This window comes from Eurosta solidaginis, chromosome 4 (genome assembly GCF_040869045.1).
Source record: "Eurosta solidaginis isolate ZX-2024a chromosome 4, ASM4086904v1, whole genome shotgun sequence".
NCBI lineage: Eukaryota > Metazoa > Arthropoda > Insecta > Diptera > Tephritidae > Eurosta > Eurosta solidaginis.
Genome location: NC_090322.1, coordinates 141751890 through 141772956, shown reverse-complemented (window position 1 = coordinate 141772956; position 21067 = coordinate 141751890). Strand labels below are relative to the sequence as shown.

Below are 21067 nucleotides of genomic sequence, written 5' to 3'. Positions count from 1 at the left end.
CTCCTGTGCGTGGTTTGGAAAACGTAATGGGTGCCCTTTGCCGGATATTGATTCGGCACGTTCCTGAAAATAGTGCCATTCAAGTATTAGCTCGACCATCTCGGAACAATTTGATATGGTCAAGTTGAGGATTCTAGATCATCCAAGTCCCTCCTTCCTTGAGAAACTTGGAATGGCTAGAGCCTCTTCTGCTAAATAAATACGATTCGATACGGGTAGGTGGCGTACCTAAGAAGAAGGTTTGAATCACGCTGGAAAACTCTTTAAAGGGTTGCGCTAGACAACGCTTTGAATCCCTGTCCTCGTTTATCACCTGTGACGGTTGATGGAAGTTCTTCAGTACTATTCTTTGTCAATTCTCTTTGTGTCTCATACAATTCAAGAGAAAAGTCGTTCGCTTGGTTCATTAGAACCATCTTCATATTGTACTCACAAAATGTGTTATCCCACTCATTCGAAACTCCTGTACTCGGGCCTATACAACACAGTACTTCTTATTGCTTTTTTGCTACGCGCCAGCTCATAGGATGTCATGATAAAATTCCTAATTCCCGGACATGAATACGAACTTTCCTTTTACAGGACAATTACACTCTTCCGAATTTTATGAAAGGTAGAAAATTTTCCCATATAAATTTTAACTATTTTAGCTTTCTGAGTTTCTGCGATAATATGATGTACCATATGTTACATCAATTGACGGCCAGCAGTTTTCGTCGCTTGGTCGAGGCATTTGAAGCGCATCACACAGTCGGCCCAACAATGGAGGAATTGAAGGAAAATCAAGCCTTAAATCAACAAATCGAATCACCACGGCCAGAAAGTTCACCAACGGTAAGAGTGAAAGTGAGCTTAGTTCATAAAGATTAAATGGTTTTTTTTTTTTCGTTTTTGCAGAATCCATTTTTCATTGCTGAACTTTATATGCTAACGGATCGTATAGATGTTGAGCCTTCAGAGTAAATCTAATTACGATGTTAAAGCAAATAAAATTTGGCATAATTACATTTTTCTTCCACTAGGGATGTTCTAAAACAAATTTTCCAACGTATTTGTTCTTTGATATTGGAAACAGTAACGGAAATAGAGAATTACACAGATGATAAAAAATTTAATCAATATACAGAGTAAGTTTTTGGGAACAGGGGCAGTTCTCCTACACAGGAACGATCAGTTTTCAATTGTGCAACCGTTTCGAATATTTCAATGCATGATTGTTGTTGTAGCTATAAAGACACTCGCCGAAGGGAGTGTTATAGAAATTGATGGTTCTTTGCCGGATATACAACCGACATATTCCGGTAATAAGCACCATTAAGGTATAAGTCCGACCATCTCGGGAATGATTTAATCACATTGAACATTATAGGTCATCCCGCCCACATGAGGAGCTTGGGGTCGCCAGAGCTTCGGCTGTTTAAGAAACAGCATTCGCCACGATAAATGAGGTTGATAATTAGGTTGTAGAAGCTATAAACTGTGCTGGCATCCCCTTGAAAGGGTAGTGTTACACAACGTGTGGTATTTTAGTTGCCTCTTACGACAGCCATACCTGGCGCGGGTATATTCTAAGGCACCTAGCCCGCTGGGGCCTCTAAAAAATTATGGTCTATTTTTTAAATTAAAATGTTAAAGTGTAACTCTCTCTACAGCGTTACTTATTGTCTCAAAAGATTTAGATAAATCAAAATTTTCTGTGCAAAAAATCATCCAGATGTTTAGTTTTGGAGAATTTGCACTTCCCGATGATATCCTCAAACTAAGGTCCGGTTTTTCAGTACAAGTTCAACTCAGTTTGTCAGTTAAACTGAGAATACCTTTAATTCTACGGTTTTTCGGTCTACTTTAACTGAAGTTTAAGCTGAGCTTAAGTGGCCGATGTGGCAGGGTTAAACTCTAGTTAACCTATCGATGATTTGCTTTCGCTCGAAATGGCGTCGAATATATCCAACAAGCATTTGGGATTGAGTACCATTAGAGCTCATGTTGATAACTAGCATACCTCTAAAATCTCAAGAGTTGTTACGAAACAGTGGCTAAACTTTAGAATCATATTGTACTCAGCAAAAAAGGGAATTTTTTGTAAAGCGAAAAATGCTATTACTTAAGTTGAAAAATGATAGTTCCCAACTTGTGGTTCTTTGACTGGACTCAAGTGTAAGATTCCAATACTACAGTATTTTCACGAAAATAAAATAAAATATATATGTTTTATTTTTGATAAATTACGCTTCATTCATTACTGTTATCAATCAGGTTTTTATTTTGCACAATAAATAGCTGTGGGTTTTGGTGGTACCACCTTAGAGATTTTTTATAAGATTTTATTTACTTTCACTTGGCTGTTGTCTGTAATCAAATCTTGCAAGTTAAATTGGATACACTTCCCGGTGTCCGATTGAGCTGAAATTTTGCATACATGTATAACTCCGATGACAATGCAATATTACTTTGCGAGAATTCGATAAATTAATCGATAACAGAGTTATCCGTAAAGATTTATATTCACAAGGGAATAAAAGCCTAAGTCCTAAAGAACGCAGGTAACTTCGCTTTGTATGTGTATGCTGTTAGGCTAGTTAGGCTGTTATCGCTAAAAGTTGCATACTTTTTGTTGCATACTTTTCTGCGCACTTGGTTTTGTTTTACAGATTTTTGGCGATGGAACAGAGCAGAGATCTGCAATAAGTAGTTGTAAACTGAACGCGACATAGGCAAAGTCAAAATAAAATATGATTTTAAGTTAGTTAACACTCGAATAGAGGAACTTTACTGTTCAAAGTTGACTTCGAAGAAACCTTGTAATGTTGATGCATTAAAAGAAATGGATAGGATGAGAAACGTTGTAAATAACTAAGTAAAGATTACATACCTAATTTAAACAATATTTTACCCACCTAAAAATTTAAAAAAATTCATATTTAAATTAAATTTAAGAAAAAAGCTTTTCTAAGAACAAGCTTCTATTACTTGTTAATAAAACGAACTAAAAAGTAAAAAATAAAATTAAGGAAAAAAGAAAACTTTTTTAAAAACAAGCTTTTATTATTGGTTAATAAAATTAACTACAAATAAAAAATAAATTGACTGTGAAGAAATATAACACTTTATAAGTTCATTGTAATACTATGTTCAAATAGAAAAATAAATTGAGGAAATTTCGATTTGAATTGAGTGCTGTTCATACAACTCGATTTAGCTTACACAATAGTAATTTGATAGCTGGTTCGCTCATCTCTACAGCAAGAACATACCTTTGTTCAGACTGTCAAAATGTGCGTGTTGGTATTAGGCGAATGAAATGGAATGAAAACATAAAACTTTGAAATTTTTGTGTTTTGTAAGAAAATGTGTTCAATGTTTTGGTTTAATTTTGAGTTTGCCATCTTCTTTTGACAATCTCTACTCCAGTGAAATGAAAGACATAAAATCAGCTGATGAAATGAGCCAACCATATAGTTCAGCCGTGCGTAGCTGACGTTTAAATATACTCAATAGACACACTTTACAATGTTGCATTTGCAGTTTGAAACAATTTATTACGCAATTTTTTTTAAATTGGCAATTTATTATTACAATTTATTATATGACAAATTGCGTAACAAATTGCCCAAATAGTATAAATTGCCAATTTAGTGTGTGTTTGAACCTAGTATAACCTTTAATGATAATTAGGCTTTTTCGTCTGCGACAACAAAATTCAATATTGTACATAATTATATATTTTTAACATTAAAATTTTACACCTAAATTATTAAATCTTACAGTTTATATCACAGTTCTAATTGTTCTAGTAAAAGCGTGTTACATTGTGATAGCAAGAAAAGGAGGTCCTAAATGTTCTTAATTATACCATCAAAATTTAACACGCTTTTTATTAGAACAATTAGAACTGTGACATAAACTGTAAGACTTAATAATTTAGGTGTAAAGTTTTAATGTTAAAAATATATAATTATGTACAATATGGAATTTTTTTGTAGCAGACGAAAAAGCCTAATTATCGTTAAAGGTTACAATGAACGTATAGTGTTATATTTCTTTACAGTCAATTTATTTTTTACTTTTTAGTTAATTTTATTAACCAATAATAAAAGATAATTTTTAAAAAAGTTTTTTTTCTTTCTTTTATTTTTTTCCAACTTCACCTCAACTCGATATCAAATGTAGGCTAATAACTGGAGAAACGTGTTGAATATTCGTTTGAGAACTGTACATTGCTCAAAATCTCTCAAAGGTCGGAAAATACTTTGAGAACGATGTTGGAGATCAACTCGAGAACTATATATTTTACAAAATTTCTCAAAAATTGGATAGTGATTGGAGAATGAAGTTGGATATCAACTTGAGAACTAACTGGTTTAAGAATAACTAGATAATGATGTTGGAGGGATGATGGAGGGTGGAGCCGTGTGTAGAAGTTCACGAAAGTGGGGAAAGCTTCTGACCGCTATTCACCTGGGAATGGCCAGAGCGATTCTTTTGCATGCGGTTCAAGCAGCTCACTACTGCTGGTCGCTTGCAGCCAAGTATCCTCTGGGTAGCCGCTAAACATCCGTTTAGCGGTGAGCTAATGTGAGAAGGCGACAACCTGGCTAGGCCACTCTGACATAATCGGTTTAGGGGCTAGCCGGGGGAGATCTCATCGGCAGCATCTGTACACCTCTAGGTGCGGCTGCAAGCGGGCGTCTGTGTTGGAGCAAGCGGCTCGCTATATAAACGTGCAAGTAATATTTACACCCCCGCTGTGCGGGTTGTGCGCTTGGCTTGGGACCCGCCACGTAAAACCATACTCCAATGAAATATAACAACAAGCCTCGGATAAATACACTCTCTATTGATGACGACCATGACAAACGTTTGAAGGACAATGAATTGAGGGCATGCACCTGGAACGTCCACTCCCTGAATGGGATTGGTGCAGATGCCCGGCTGGTTGATGTCCTCGTCAAAGCAAAATCTGACATCACCGCCATCCAAGAAATGCGTTGGACGAAGCAAGGAAGAAAGAAGATCAAAAATTGTGACATCTATTGGAGTGGCTATACGAATAAGCGCAGTTTCGGCGTCGGATTCGTAGTGGGAGAGAGACTTTGTCGCCAAGTGCTGGCGTTCACGCCTGTGGACGAGCGTCTCGCCGCTATTCGAATAAAAGCAAAATTTTTTAATAAATCATTCATCTGCGCTTGGCGACTTTAACGCCAGGGTGGGCAAATAAGGTGTTTTTGGCCCTACAGTCGGAAAGTTCAGCCTACGAAATGAAACTTCTTCTAACGGACTGAGGCTGATTGACTTTGCCGGTGCTCGGAACATGGTCATATCCAGCACGAGGTTCATGCATAAAAAGATACATCAAGCTACATGGCTGTCTCCTGATCGAAATACTCGCAATCAGATCGATCACGTTATGATAGACGGACGACATGCCTCCAGTGTTGTAGATGTGCGCACGACCCGAGGACCTAACATCGACTCGGACCATTATCTCGTTGCAGCCAAAATACGCACCCGCCTCAACGCGGCTAAAACCAAGGAAGAAAAAACACAAGGAAAGCTAGACGTCGAAAAGCTTCAATCACAACAGACTGCCAATGATTTCGCAACTCGACTCTCACACCTGCTCTCTGAGAGCACAACTCATCCTGAAGGAATACAGGAGCAGTGGGAGCATATCTCCAAAGCACTTCGTACTGCCGCCGAGGAAAAAATTGGTTACCGGCGGCCACGAAAAAACAACTGGTACGATGAAGAATCCGCGTTACAACCGAAAGAAAAGACGCTGCCTACAGGGCTACGTTAAAAGCGAGCGCGACAAGAGGAGTGTGTGAACGCTATCGTGAGTTGAAAAGGGAAGCGAGACGTCTTTTCAGGAAGAAAAAAGCAGAAGCAGAAAGGCGTGAGTGCGAGGAGCTTGAGCTGCTAGCCACCAGCAATAACGCCCGAAAATTCTACCAAAAAATACGGCGACAGACGGAAGGTTTTAAGATCGGGGCAAACTCCTGTAGGAATGAAAACGGCGACCTTGTAACTGATGTCCAGAGAGTGCTTAGATTATGGAGGGAATACTTCTCTGCTCTCCTAAATGGAGGCAGCAATTCACCGCGCAGAGATGAAGAACCCGATCCCGCAATCGATAATGATGGAATATATGTCCCCCCGCCCGATTATGACGAAGTTAGAATAGCAATAACCAGATTGAAAAACAACAAGGCCGTGGGCGCTGATGGATTGCCCGCGGAGCTATTCAAGTACGGCGGCGAGGAGTTGGTAAGGCGCATGCAGCAGCTTCTTAGCAAAATATGGGCGGACGAGTGCATGCCCGACGGTTGGAATCTAAGTGTTATTTGCCCAGTCCACAAGAAGGGGGACACTGCAAAATGCACCAACTATCGTGGAATCAGCCTTCTTAATATCGCATATAAGGTCATTTCAAGTGTATTGTGCGAAAGATTGAAGTCAACCGTGATCCGGCTGATTGGACTTTATCAGTGCGGTTTCAGACCTGGTAAATCTACCATTGACCAGATTTTCACAATGCGCCAAATGTTGGAAAAAACCCGTGAAAAGAGAATCGACACACATCACCTCTTCGTCGACTTTAAAGCCGCCTTCGACAGCACGAAAAGGAGCTGCCTATATGCCGCTATGTCTGAATTTGATTTCCCCGCAAAACTTATACGGCTGTGCAAAACGACGTTGAGCAACACCATCAGCTCAGTCAGAATTGGGAAGGACCTCTCCGAGCCGTTCGAAACTAAACGAGGTTTCAGACAGGGTGACCCCCTATCGTGCGATTTCTTTAATTTGATGCTGGAGAAAATTATACTAGCTGCAGAACTTAACCGCACTGGAACAATATACTATAAAAGCGTGCAATTCCTGGCATATGCTGATGACATTGATATCATCGGTCTAAACACCCGCGCTGTTAGCTCTGCTTACTCCAAACTGGAAAAAGAAGCGGTAAAGATGGGTTTGATGGTGAATGAGGACAAAACGAAGTACCTGCTGTCATCCAGCAAAGAGTCAGCGCATACTCGCCTTGGCAACCACGCTACTGTTGGCAGCCATAATTTCGAAATAGTAAAAGACTTCGTTTATTTGGGAACCAGCATCAACAGCAGCAACAACATCAGCACTGAAATCCTATATGGGGCAGAAGCATGGACCATGACAACAGCAGATGAAGCGGCTTTGTGAGTGTTCGAGAGAAAAGTTCTTCGAAATATTTATGGACCTCTACGCGTTGGCGATGGCGAGTGCCGAAGAAGATTTAATGATGAGCTGTACAAGCTATACGCAGACATCAACATAGTCCAGCGAACTAAAACGCAGCGGCTGCGCTGGCTAGGCCATGTTATGCGAATGAAAGATGATGCTCCGGCCAAGAAAGTGTTTCTATCGGAACCCGCCTATGGAGCAGAGGTAGAGGGCGGCCCCCACTCCGTTGGATGGACCAGGTGGAAAACGTTTTAAACTCCCTTGGTGTGAACAATGGGCGCCGGTTGGCGGAGCGAAGGAGCGACTGGCGCGCCTTGTTGGACGGCCATAACCGTTTAGACGGTTAAGCGCCAATTAAGTAAGTAAGTAAGTAAGATAATGATGTTGGATATCACCTCCGGAATTACATATATATTTCGCTGGAGAAATATCTTTTAAATGTTTGTTGGGTAAGCAAAATCCAGCTGTAGTATCTACAAATTATCTAGATAATAAAAAACCAATGTTGCCGTACAAAAGCGGCCTTAAACTCTGACTGAAAAACTGCTCAGTAGTTTAACTGGAGTTTAAATTGGACTAGAGTTTAAGCAAACTTAGTTTAAGCTTAGCTTAGCTTAACCAACTACTGAAAAACCGGGCCTAAATACATATAAATACATACAGTTGGCAAAGAACACCGATTGAGTGTAGCTTACGCAGTCTTCTGATGTTTCAACATTTGGCGTACCCAACACTGATAGGCATTGAAGTATCCGATATTCATGACTAAATTACGTTCCTATTTTGGGGTCATGAGCTGCTGCGAAACACGTGACAGGACTATGCCAATGTCGACTCAAGGCGAATTCAGTAGAGGTGGTGTTATCCCAACAACTGATTGCTTCTTCTTGATATTTTTCCATACAAAGCAAGGAGAATTCAGTAGAGGTGGTGTTATCCCAACAGCTGATTGCTTCTTCTTGATAATTTTTCATACAAAGCCTTGTACAACAAAATGTCAGTTAATCGAAATCTATGAAAATGAGTCTTTGGGGAGGAACCTACCACGAGAAATTTAGTTTCACATATGTGCAGCAGGAAAGAATGCTGGACTGCAGTGAGCAAAATGGCATTTATAGTAATGACACGCCTGATGGATGTTGAGAGGGAGCGCAGAGAAATGCGCATGCGAAGCAGTGGTGATTAAATGGACACTCAGAGCAAATAGCGGGAACCTGGACGCAGGGGCAACAGTAGGCTCTTAAAAAATGAGAAATATGGAACGCCACCCTGAAGTAATGCGAAAGTGGTGCCGGGGTGGGCGACGGTTCCAGAACGGGGCTGTTTTTTAGTCTACGGACACACGGTTGCTGCGACGGCAGCAAAAAAAAAAAAAAAAAAAAAAAAAAAAAAGAGTCACCCCTGGTCCACCTTTATGGCGATATTTCGAAACGGCGTCCACCTGTAGAACTAAGGCCCACTCCCTTTTAAAATACTCATTAACACCTTTCGTTCACCCCTGGTCCACCTTTATGGCGATATCTCGAAACGGCGTCCACCTATGGAACTAAGGATTACTCCCTTTTGAAATACTCATTAGCACCTTTAATTTGATACCCATATCGTATAAACACATTCTAGAGTCACCCCTGGTCCACCTTTATGGCGATATTTCGAAACGGCATCCACATATAGAACTAAGGCCCACTCCCTTTTAAAGTACTCATTAACACCATTCGTTTGATGCCCATATTGTACAAACAAATTCTAGGGTCACCCCTGGCCCACCTTTGTGGCGATATCTCGAAACGGCGTCCACCTATGGAACTAAGGATTACTCCCTTTTAAAATACTCATTAACACCTTTCATTTGATACCCATATCGTACAAACGCATTCTAGAGTCAACCCTGATCCACCTTTATGGCTATATCCCTAAATGGCGTCCACCTATAGAACTATGGCCCACTCCCTCATAAAATACTCTTTAATGCCTTTCATTTGATACACATGTCATACAAACACATTCCAGGGTTTCCCTCGGTTCATTTTCCTACATGGTTATTTTCCCTTATGTTGTCACCATAGCTCTCAACTGAGTATGTAATGTTCGGTTACACCCGAACTTAACCTTCCTTACTTGTTATCTATTTAAATTTTTTTTTTTTTGCAGACCTTCAATTATGGGACGACAAGAGGAACGCTTAGCAATGACAGCACCAGATTTGAATTTCCTGCTGCGTACTGATGTGGGATTTCAAAGGGATCGGTAAATTTTTTTAAATGTCAACAAACAGAAGCTCGCCTTCTCGCATTGCTATGAAATATATTTGCAAGAGAGTTTTGAAAAAATTGGGTTTTATTTTCAAATTTATTTCAACGAAGCTAACCTAAACAGAAATAATGCAAAAATATTGTCGCCTCGCCTAGAATCAATCAGAAACTGACTTTTGGTTTTCAAAACTGACTTGCAAAAACACCTTGTACTAGGGGGTGTATGTTCCAAGATATTATATATTTGTAAAAAATATTGTAACGATTTTACGGAAATCCTGGTTATTACGCACCCTCTGCTAACGTTCGTATCGCCGAACTCTCGAATAAATAACTCCAATATTCAGTATTGCAAATGGTATTTATTAGACTACTTTGAGAGTAGTACAATTCTACTTCACAGTTATACTTCACTTCACAATAGCGTATTTAAATCAAACTGATTAGTCATTCCTCAGCTTGTGCTCCTTTTATACTCTCTGTTGCCTCGTCAGCATATTTCTCCAAAGGTCTAGACGTTTCACCTTCTAGAATCTCCTGCTTGGTTACCCGCGATATACATGTATATTTGTAGTTTATGCGTTTATCATAGTTATATGCGTATGTATGTGTGAGTAACTACTTCGGCTGATGACTACATGTGTTTGTGTGTGATATCTCTTCGTGGCCTTCTATGCATATGCATAAATGATGATTTATGTGTTCATGTACACCAGTGTGACACGCTTTAATGTTTTTGTTGTTGCGTGATTATTTACTAACAGCCTAGTGATGTCATCATTCGGCACAATATTTACCTTAAATTTTTATTTTCGTTTCCTTCCTTAGCAAACTTATCTTCAGCTACATACGTAATGCTTATGAAAAAGCAATGACCTATGCAGAACGATTCGAGACTATACGTAATAACTATGAGATTGATATGACTACCGACCCAAAAACGCTGCAATCAGAAAGAGGTATAAATCCAAACCATATATCGACGGTTGTATGGAATATTACCATATCGCGGCTGTCAGTTCGAAAAGGCCCTATCTTAGAATGTTTTTCATAGACGCTTTACCTAACATAAAAACGTATTGAATTTATGTTCAGATGGGATGTTTTTCAACAGTTTTCTGAGATTCAACCTTTTCAAAACGGCAAGATAGATTGATATTCCACTCAGTGGTCGATTTTTTTTATATATGTTTGCTTTAGAAAATATCTCAATCAAATTTTTCATTACAGATTTGGATGTATTACGCGCTTATTGTCATCGCTACTGCAACAATGTGCGCGCTTTGGATGGCATTTTATCTGTTGTTAATTTGGGTCTTTTGAAATTGACACAGACTAGTTTCAAAGAGACCGTTACACCAATATGTCAAAGTCTCTCCAATGTGCTGGCTACGTACATACCAAAGTGAGTTTTCTTTTACAATGGGCTTGAGTTGGGATAGTCAGCAGTAGGCTACGCTATTTATGTGCGTTTTTTATTAGTATTTCAAGTTTTAGGGTCATATTTCATACTACAGAGAGTAAACTCTCCACCCGTAAAGCTTGCATAAAGCGATAATATCTTCTGTTTCTGGTGTTTAATAAAAATGTTATATGCTAAGGAAAAATGTAAGGAGCTCTTTTAAGATTTTTCGGATATGTGATCATTGGCCCAACTTATAGTTAAGCTCTTACACTAGGACTATCTAAAATAAAACAGAGATAGAAATGTTACGCCCAAAATGTTGAATTTTTCTGTAGGGTATGCTTTTAAATTAATGTAGAGGTAACTTCCCTCTACTGCAAGCGTAGGAAAATTCCTGGCGTAGTGGTCCGACGCTTTTTGGTGGATTCATCTGAAAGAATTTTTGTGATCCTTTTCTTCATACGGATGAGTTGTGAAGTTCCGTGTTTCCTCGTAATGCTTGCGGAGCTGACACCCTAAGTCCCTAGGAAACGGGGCCTCTTCTTGCGGGTGACTGTTGGGAAGCCCAGGTTTCCGGGTATTCAGCAGAAACTGATTGTTCAGCATTTCAAACGCTTCCCACGGCATCCGATTCCTTTTACTGGAGCGTCTTGGGTTTTTTCCCAACCAAGGGCTGTCATTTCAGTGTAATCCCCTAAAACCGAGATAGAAACTGATTAAAGAGGGGGCTTAGACCCGATTTACCAATATCACCAAGTTCTCGCCAACCTGTCCATCGACATTTATTTCAGGCTTCGATAAACATAGGGAATAGGATTATCTTTAGTACAGATGAAGCCTGCTGGCTCTATTAACCGAAGGCTCCTAACTTAAGTGACCATACACCTACACTGAGAGAAAATATGCATAGTAAAAATGAATATTTTTTACTTGACTGGGGCTTAAATATATCCGTGTTCAAAAATAATACGATCAGACGAAAGTTTAATACGTACGTATTAAAATGTTGTACAGAGAACCTTGAATCATAGATGTAAGCATACCAAGCATGCTAAGCTTAAATGGCAACCGTGTTCTGGCATGCATGCCTACCTACATCCATATATATGTAAGTACATACTTTTGTATGCTTGGGATGAGCGGAGCGGAGCTAGTAAATACAAATGTATATTGAGCGTTTATTCTATGCAGTGTTGCCGGTGCTTTGTAAACTTCAAAATTGATACACATTTCAGCCCGTTTTGGAAAGAGACTTTTGGGCTCGTTTTGCTATTATACGTTTCTAATTAACAGTTTAAAAACTAAAAAGAAACACGGTTTAATAGCTAACCGAATTACATATGTAGATAATAGAAAAATATTTTTTAAGTAGGTACAAATAGTAAATATTGTAGTAGTAGAAGATCGAACAATAAATCATAATTAATCACCTCAAAATAAAATCTAAATTATTAACAGAAAAATTCAATTCAGAGTTAAAAGCGTAGAGTGCTTAATATATTTTTAAATAAAATTTAACAGCCCTTCTATTTGCAACTATCTATGAGAGGAAAGTTATGAAAAGTAGTAAAAGGCACTCCACGCTTTTTTACTCTGAATTGAATTTGTTTGTTACTATGTTAGATTTTATTATAATTTTATTTTGATACAGTTTATATTTAACTTTTTAGTTTGATATGCTATAAAAAGAGTTTTTTATTTAGTTTGTTTTTTTTTTTAACTATACCTTTAATCCCGAAATGACCCTTACGGGATCCCGAAAACCATCCAGAAATTATACCGGAATGATCCCCAAATGATCACAAAATTACCCTGGCGGGATCCCGGACGAATCACGAACACCATACAGAAATGTCCCCAGAAGGGTCCGGAAATGATCCCGAACGTAAATTCAACCGAAATATTAATTATAGATAACGAAGTTCGATAATTAGTGCGCTTCGTCAATTAAAATTATATTGCGGAAGAAAAATCTGCAATTTAATTCAATTCGGTACAACTTCAAAGATTTGAAGGAGCAATAAATTCCATCGTAATATGTATAGTGTGATGACCATTTGGAATACGAACTGGCTATTTATCCAACAGAAGTCAATTTTATAACTGAAGGAGAACGAAGTAAAATGAATAAAATCAGCAACAAAAAAATGAAAAACCGAAAAAAAATTTTAAATTTCTGTACTGAACTTTCCAGATGAAAAGTTAAAAGCCTCTTATATGCCCCATAAAATTAGCTCTTAGGAAAAATGTATGAAGCAGCACTGATAAGTTGTATACGTCGACTTTGAGCACAATACTGTTACGAATATTAGCAACACCCCTTAGGGTACTGCCATCTCTAAGCCGATGCTGGGCAGTGACGTGAATTCACATCAATAATTCAATCATTGTGTCTACACATACACGTACACGCAGCGGAGAGGCAATGCACAGACACATGCAGATATCTTATCTGAGGTGCTCCTAAAGGTATGCAATTGTAATTGCGGAAGTGTCGCTCACACATACAAGCGCATGGGGTGTGAGAGGAGCTATAAAAATTATACATCTGTAGTTGTAGCTGAGAAATTTATAACTAACTAGTAAGTTCTGGAATTAGAAAAGCCTAGAAATATGCAACAAGGAAATCGGACAGTATAAAAGGGCGGCAACAGTAGAAGCGAAAAATCAGTTTCATTTAAGCTATCAATGACTTGAGTTAAGCAAGCTATCAGTAAGCGAAGTATAAGTGTTATTGTAAAGTACTTTAATAAAGGCCATTTTTGCATTATTGAAGATTGGAGATATTTATTCAATAGTTTAGTGATTCGAACTTGGCAGAGGTAAATTCGTTAAAATTGGTGTCAGAAGAGGAATTGTTGAATAAATTCCGAAGATTGGGAATACAATTTGGACATGGCAAAGTTGAGTGAATTGAGGATCCAGCAACTGAAAAAGGAGTTGGAGAACCGTGGTTTGAATACAACCGGCAATAAGATCGAACTTCAAGCACGGCTACGAGAGGTAATGGAGTCGCAAGGAATTGATGTGGACGAGTATGTCTTTTATCCTGATGGGGACGAGACAACAACAAATTTTGAAGAGAAAAGCGAAACATCGCACAGTTACGAGCACAGACTTGAACATGATTTTGGCTGCAATATCTGCACACACATCGACAGTAACATCAATACCGTCGCAGATGTCAGAAATGTCAGAAATAACATCGAAGATTGAAGCACAAGAAACGCGTATGTCAGAAATGTCGACACAGATTACATCGAAGATTGAAGCACAAGAAACGCGTATGTCAGAAATGTCGACACAGATTACATCAAAGATGGAAACACAACTGAAAGAACAAGAGGCACGCATAACAGTACAACTCGAAACGCAAGAGGTGCGTATATCATCAAAACTCGAACGCGTATGGACGAGAAAATAACGCAGTTTGAGGAAAAAATCGAAGCCGAGGTGGATGCTTTGAGAGGTCGTATACTAGAGTTGCAATTAAATCGCCCAGCTGTTTCAGTAAGCAATCCAAAGGTAAAAACACCATCCTTTGACGGTTCTGTTCCTTTCCAGGTCTTTAAGCTACAGTTTGAGAAGACCGCAGCAGTGAACAACTGGAATGCTGAAGATAAAGTTGCAGCTCTATTCGTAGCATTGAATAGGCCAGCAGCCGAAATCCTACAGACAATTCCCGAAGGAGAGCGGAACAACTATGAAGCATTGATGGCCGCTGTCGAGAGACGTTATGGAAGCGAGCATAGAAAACAGATATTCCAAATTGAGTTGGAAAACCTTCACCAAAAAGCAAATGAGACGTTGCAGGAGTTTGCTTCAGATATTGAAAGATTGGCTCATGTTGCAAATACGGACGCACCCGTGGAATACACTGAAAGGGTCAAAATCCAGAGTTTCTAAATGGCATACGAGATGTGGAAACGAAGCGGGCTACATATGCGAATCCAAAACTAACATTTGCTGAAACGGTATCGCATGCACTGACTGAGGAAACAGCCTCACTTTTGAGTAAGCCAGCGTACAAAGCTCATCGCGTGGAAATGGAAAGGCCAGACTGGGTAGACGCAGTTTTGGAAGCATTCAAAGGTATGCAGCAGAAGAATAATGATGCAGTCAAATGCTTTAAGTGTGGAAAGCCAAGGCATATTGCGCGTTATTGCAACACGAACCCTAACAGTTCCAACAATGTGGGTGGTCGTAAACGCAGAGCAGAAGGAGATGAGCAAATCTCGAAGACCTCTCAATCGATAAACTAAATCGAGTTAGCCGCAAGGGGCGACAGCTGGCTCCCTCAATTGAATGCCCCATAATCTCTATCTCGCAAATTGGAAGGTCAAACAATCTTACTGTCGGAGGACATGTGGATGGAAAGGAACGTTTACTGACTGTAGATATGGGTGCATCTCATTCCATCATTCGATCGGATTTAGTCAATAAGAAGGTAAGACCATTGCATGGAGCAAGATTGCATACAGCCACTGGAGAAGACACCACGGTTCTAGTCGCAATTGGGAACGTCACGGTAGTACACAATTTTATAGTGGCAGAGATTGTTGATGAAATCATAATTGGAGTGGACTTCTTAATCAACCAAGGCATCAAGATCGATATGCAAAGCAAGACGATGCGATATAAGAACATGGATGTGCCAATTAATTTCGGCTACGAGAGAGGCTATAGCAGTAAGCGAGTGCTGGTAGAATAGAGTCAGCAAATGCCACCAAAATCCGAAGCAGTCATCTGGGCAAAGGTTGATGGAGATTGTGGGACAAACAAATTTTGGATTGTCGAAGCAGCAAACAAATTAGCACTGAACATACTTGTAGGAAAAACCCTGGCTATGATAAAACAAGATGTACGTATTCCGGTAAGAGTACTCAATGTGTTCAAGTCACCATTCAATTTGACCAAAGGAGCTATTTTGGGAAGATGCCAAAAGGCTGAAGTAGTTATTATCTGTGAATAGCTCCAGGAACACGTTTCATCTAGTAATACTGATATTTCAAATGATATCACGGCATGGACGCAGGGGCTAGAGGAAGACTATCAGAGTAAAGCAAAACAACTGCTCCCTAAGTACGCGAACATATTTGACCAGGATGGTTCCAAACCAGGCCGCATCAATGTTGTGAAACATCAAATTGACACTGGAGACGCCAGGCCGATACGTCAAGCTCTTCGTAGTGTTCCACTGGCGAAACGGGAAGTTGTGAGTCAAATCTACAAGAAATGAGCGACAGCGGCGTCATCGAGCCATCAGCTAGTCCATGGAGCTCACCGGTAGTACTTGCAAAGAAGAAGGATGTAAAAATGAGGTTTTGCGTGGACTACCGAAAGTTGAATGACCTTACGAAAAAGGATAGCTACCCATTACCAAGAATTGACGACACTCTGGACTTGCTATCTGGTATGAAATGGTTTTCCACACTGGACTTGAAAAGCGGCTACTGGCAAGTTGAGGTGAAGGAGGAAGATAAAGAGAAAACAGCCTTCAGTGTCGGTGATGGTCTTTGGCAATTTACAGTGGTGCCTTTTGGAATTTGTAATGCACCAACTACTTTTGAGAGACACATGGACCAGATACTGAAAGGTCTACATTGGAAAACATGCTTGGTGTACCTGGATGACATCATCGTATTGGGCAAGAACTTTGATGAACATCTTAAGAACTTGGAGGAAGTTTTCCAGAGAATAGCTGGCGCTGGTCTGAAGTTAAGTCCCAAAAAGTGTGCGCTGTTTAAAAAGGAAGTAAATTATTTGGGTCACAAGCTAACGACAGAGGGCATCTGCACTGCAAACGAAAAGATAGAGGCTGTAAAAGATTGAGCAAGACCACAGAACCTACATGAATTGAGAAGTTTCCTTGGGCTGTGCTCATATTACCGCCGATTTTTACCAAATTTTTCCAGCGTAGCCCATAGCCTCCATGAGCTTACAAGAAAAAATAAAGGTAGTACCCATGGAAATGCTGATGCAATGTCACGAAGACCATGTAGTTTGGAATGCAAGCACGGTTCAAAGGCCGAGGCTAAAGAAGACATTATAGATGTCCGGCTAATGACTATAACGTGTACGGATGAATGGGACAAGGAACAACTAAGAAAGTGTCAGCTAGAATATACAGATCTGTCACATGTTAGGCAAGGGCTCGAACGAAACGAAAGACCAAGTAGAGAGGAGATGTCAGCAGAGAGTCCCATTGCGAAGTCATATTGGGCACAGTGGAACAGTTTAGAATTAATATCCGGTTGCTTGCATTGAGTATGGGAGAGTGAGGATGGTCAAAGAAAAAAGAAACTGATATAGTTATTCCCAGAAAGAATTCCTGACGTGCTCAGCGAGCTGTATAATGGTCCAAGCGGAGGTCATCTTGGAATCACGAAGACGCTCGAGAAGATTAAACAGAGATTCTATTGGGGTGATTTCCGTCAGTCAGTCACTGAGTGGATTGCGAACTGCGAGGTTTGCAGCAGAGCGAAAGGGCCCAAACCCGAATTCATCGCCAGATGAAGCAATGTAACTCAGGTGCGCCATTTGAGAGGATCGCTACGCTACTAGCAACGGCGGAAACAAATATGTACTGATAGTTATGGATTGTTTCAGCAAATGGCCAGAGGTATACCCAATCCCAAATCAAGAAGCCGAAACAGTAGCAGAAGTGTTTATAAACAATTGGGTTGCAAGGTATGGTGTACCAATGGAGTTACATTCTGACCAAGGCAGGAATTTCGAATCAGATGTGTTCCAGGAAATGTGTAAATGATTGGGCATTCGAAAACCACGGACAACTGCATTGCATCCTCAATCCGATGGTATGGTAGAACGATTCAATAGAACATTGGAGGAGCACTTAAGGAAAGTAGTAGACAAGTACCATAAAGAGTGGGATACCAGCATACCATTATTCTTGTTGGCATACCGATCAGCAGTGCATGAGACAACGGGCCAAACTCCTACAAAAGTAATTTTTGGCAATGACCTTAGACTGCCAGCTGATTTGAAGTTTGGGATAGATGCCAATGCGGAGAGAAATGTCAAGAAATCCATTGGTTATTTGGAAGAAGAGCTAAGGGAAATACATGATCTGATAAGGCAACGAACAAAGATTATGAGTGACAAGATGAAAGCCAGATACGATAAAGCAATTAATTCGGAAGGTTTTCAGGAAGGAGATTTGGTGCTGTTATATAACCCACAACGTAAAAAAGGTTTGTCCCCGAAATTGCAGTGTAATTCGGAAGGCCCATACAAAGTTGTAAAACGGATCAACGATGTAGTGTACCGCATACAAACCATCGGTAAAACACGAACCAAAATGAAAGTGGTCCATATGGAAAAGTTGGCAACGTTTAGATCGAGAGATTTGTCTGATCAGGACGATCAGACTTAGGTGGAGAGCAGTGTTACGAATATTAGCAACACTAAGGGGTACAGCCATTTCTAAGCCGATGCTGGGCAGTGATGTGAATTCACATCAATAATTAAATCATTGTGTCTACACATGCACGTACACGCAGCAGAGAGGCAACGCACAGACATGCAGATATCTTATCTGAGGTGCTTCTAAAGGTATGCAATTGTAATTGAGGAAGTGTCGCTCACACATACAAGCGCATGGGGTGTGAGAGAAGCTATAAAGTTGTAGCTGAGAAATTTATAACTAACTAGTAAATTCTGGAATTAGAAAAGCCTAGAAATATGCAACAAGGAAATCGGACAGTATAAAAGGGCGGCAACAGTAGAAGCGAAACATCAGTTTCATTTAAGCTATTAATCACTTGAGTTAAGCAAGCTATCAGTAAGCGAAGTATAAGTGTTATTGTGAAGTACTTTAATAAAGGCCATTTTTGCATTACTGAAGATTGGAGTTATTTATTCAACAGTTTAGTGACTCGAACTTGGCAGAGGGTTGCAAATAAGAGCATTTGCAGTAAATTCGTTACAATACGATAGATAAAACATTTTGTACGACATTATGCGCACTTATTCTGCGGTCATTGCCGAGATTTCAGGAACGCATCCCTCTCGTTTCTAATCTTCTCTTCCCTCCTTGTTTGAATAGCTCTTCGGGTAGTTCGCTATTTCCCAGATCTTTATTTAGTCTTACTAGTCAATGCTAAACAAAATTTCCATAATACTCGCAACTAACAACTGGGTTCCATAGGCTGGCTACCGAAGAAGTCGATCGTATTACACAGGAGGCACACGATTTTATAAGCGTCATCAGTGTGGAACCGGAAACCACATTGGAAATAGTTGAACACATACGTCAGCTAGAACGTATCGATGAAGATTTGGAAAAACTATTCGAAGAAGTCGATTATGCGCACGATGTATTTATGGTAATAAAAGAATTTGAAATACCCATTGACGATGAGCGTCGAGAAGATTACATGGATTGTGAGGATTTAGTAAATCGTGGTGGTGATATGTTAAAGGAAGCGCAGGCGCGACGTCCCGAGTTCGTTAATCTTTTGGGGAAACGTATGGTGGATGATATTGCAGTACTCTATGAGGAGATTCATGAAATTGCGCTATCAGTTCAAAATCCACAACTACTACAAGCAAGTCGATTATATTTAGACACAAATTATAAATATTAACTTGTCTTTTTTTTTTTTATTTACTTTCATAGCTCAATACAGGCAGTCAAAAAGCAAAAGCAATGTTACAGGACTTGCATCGACGGTTGAGTAATTGTAAGGAGAAAGCGGACGAATATGTTGGCTATCAAAAAGAATTCAAGGTATAGTTCGGCCAGTGTATTATTGCGTGTTGAGATACAATGCTAAACAAAATTTTTATTTTAAGATCGACATATCACAATTTTTGGAAATGGAAGACACATTTCAAGAAATACGCTTGCGCAACAATCTTTGGCAGTCGCTGGATGAATGGGATGAGGGCTTGGAAAGTTGGCTCAATATGGAGTTTACTGATCTCAATGTGGAGGATATGAACAACTTGAATATGAAAATAATCAAAAATTGCCTGCAGTTTGAAAAATACTTACCCGAAAATGATATCGTGCCAAAAATGAAAGCCTCTGCAGAGGAGTTTAGACAAAAATTACCTGCAATTGGTTTTCTACGTAATCCCAATCTAAAAGGGGTAAGTAATATCACATACTTTGTTTTCATGAGTGCATGTTTCAAAACGAGGTCAAAAAAGTTTTCGAAGATTTACTAAGGCTGCATGTTTATTGTTGGCTGCGGACAAAGTAAGATTTTTTCACAGTGTAAAATAAACAAGTATGGAAGGCTAAATTCAAGTGTAACCGAACATAACATATTAAGCTCAGAGCTTTGGAGAAAAAATAAGGGAAAATCACCATGTAGGAAAATGAATCTAGGGCAACCCTGGAATGTGTTTGTGTGGAATGGGTATCAAATGGAAGTTATTAAAGAGTATTTTAAAACGGAGTGGGCCATAGTTCTATAGGTGGAGGCCATTTCGGGATATCGCCATAAAGGTGGACCAGGGTGACTCTAGAATGCGTTTGTACGATATGGGTATCAAATGAAAGGTGTTAATGATTATTTAAAAGGGTGTGATCCTTAGTTCTATAGGTGGACCCCTTTTCGAGATATCGCCATAAAGGTGGACCAGGGGTGACTCTAGAATGTGTGTGTACGATATGGGTATGAAATGAAAGGTGTTAATGAGTATTTTAAACGGGAGGGGGCCTTATTTCTATAGGTGGACGCCTTTTCGAGATACCGCCATAAAGGTGGACCAGGGGTGACTCTAGAATGTGTTTGTATAATATGGGTATTAAATTAAAGGTGTTAATGAGTATTTTAAAAGGTAGTGGGCCTTAGTTCTATAGGTGGACGCCTTTTCGAGATATCGCCATAAAGGTGGACCAGGGGTGACTCTAGAATGCGTTTGTACGATATGGGTATCAAATGAAAGGTGTTAATTATTATTTAAAAGGGAGTGGGCCTTAGTTCTATAAGTGGACGCCTTTTCTAGATAGCGCCATAAAGGTGGACCAGGGGTGACTCTAGAATGCGTTTGTACGATATGGGTATCAAATGAAAGGTGTTAATGTATATTTAAAAGGGTGTGATCCTTAGTTCTATAGGTGGACCCCTTTTCGAGATATCGCCATAAAGGTGGACCAGGGGTGACTCTAGAATGTGTGTGTACGATATGGGTATGAAAGGAAAGGTGTTAATGA

At 39.7% G+C, this 21067-nt stretch overlaps 1 protein-coding gene across 1 annotated transcript in view; it reads left to right on the top strand.

Annotated features, from left to right (window-relative positions):
• The window catches only part of Dhc16F (Dynein heavy chain at 16F), a 77534-nt gene that overhangs the window by 18016 nt on the left and 38451 nt on the right, over positions 1-21067 (top strand). The window contains exons 5-13 of the mRNA XM_067779606.1: positions 651-834; positions 898-959; positions 1023-1127; positions 9373-9468; positions 10302-10432; positions 10704-10878; positions 19049-19448; positions 19520-19630; positions 19696-19995. Coding sequence (XP_067635707.1) covers positions 651-834; positions 898-959; positions 1023-1127; positions 9373-9468; positions 10302-10432; positions 10704-10878; positions 19049-19448; positions 19520-19630; positions 19696-19995 — 1564 coding nt within the window. The remainder of the gene's footprint in view (positions 1-650; positions 835-897; positions 960-1022; positions 1128-9372; positions 9469-10301; positions 10433-10703; positions 10879-19048; positions 19449-19519; positions 19631-19695; positions 19996-21067) is intronic.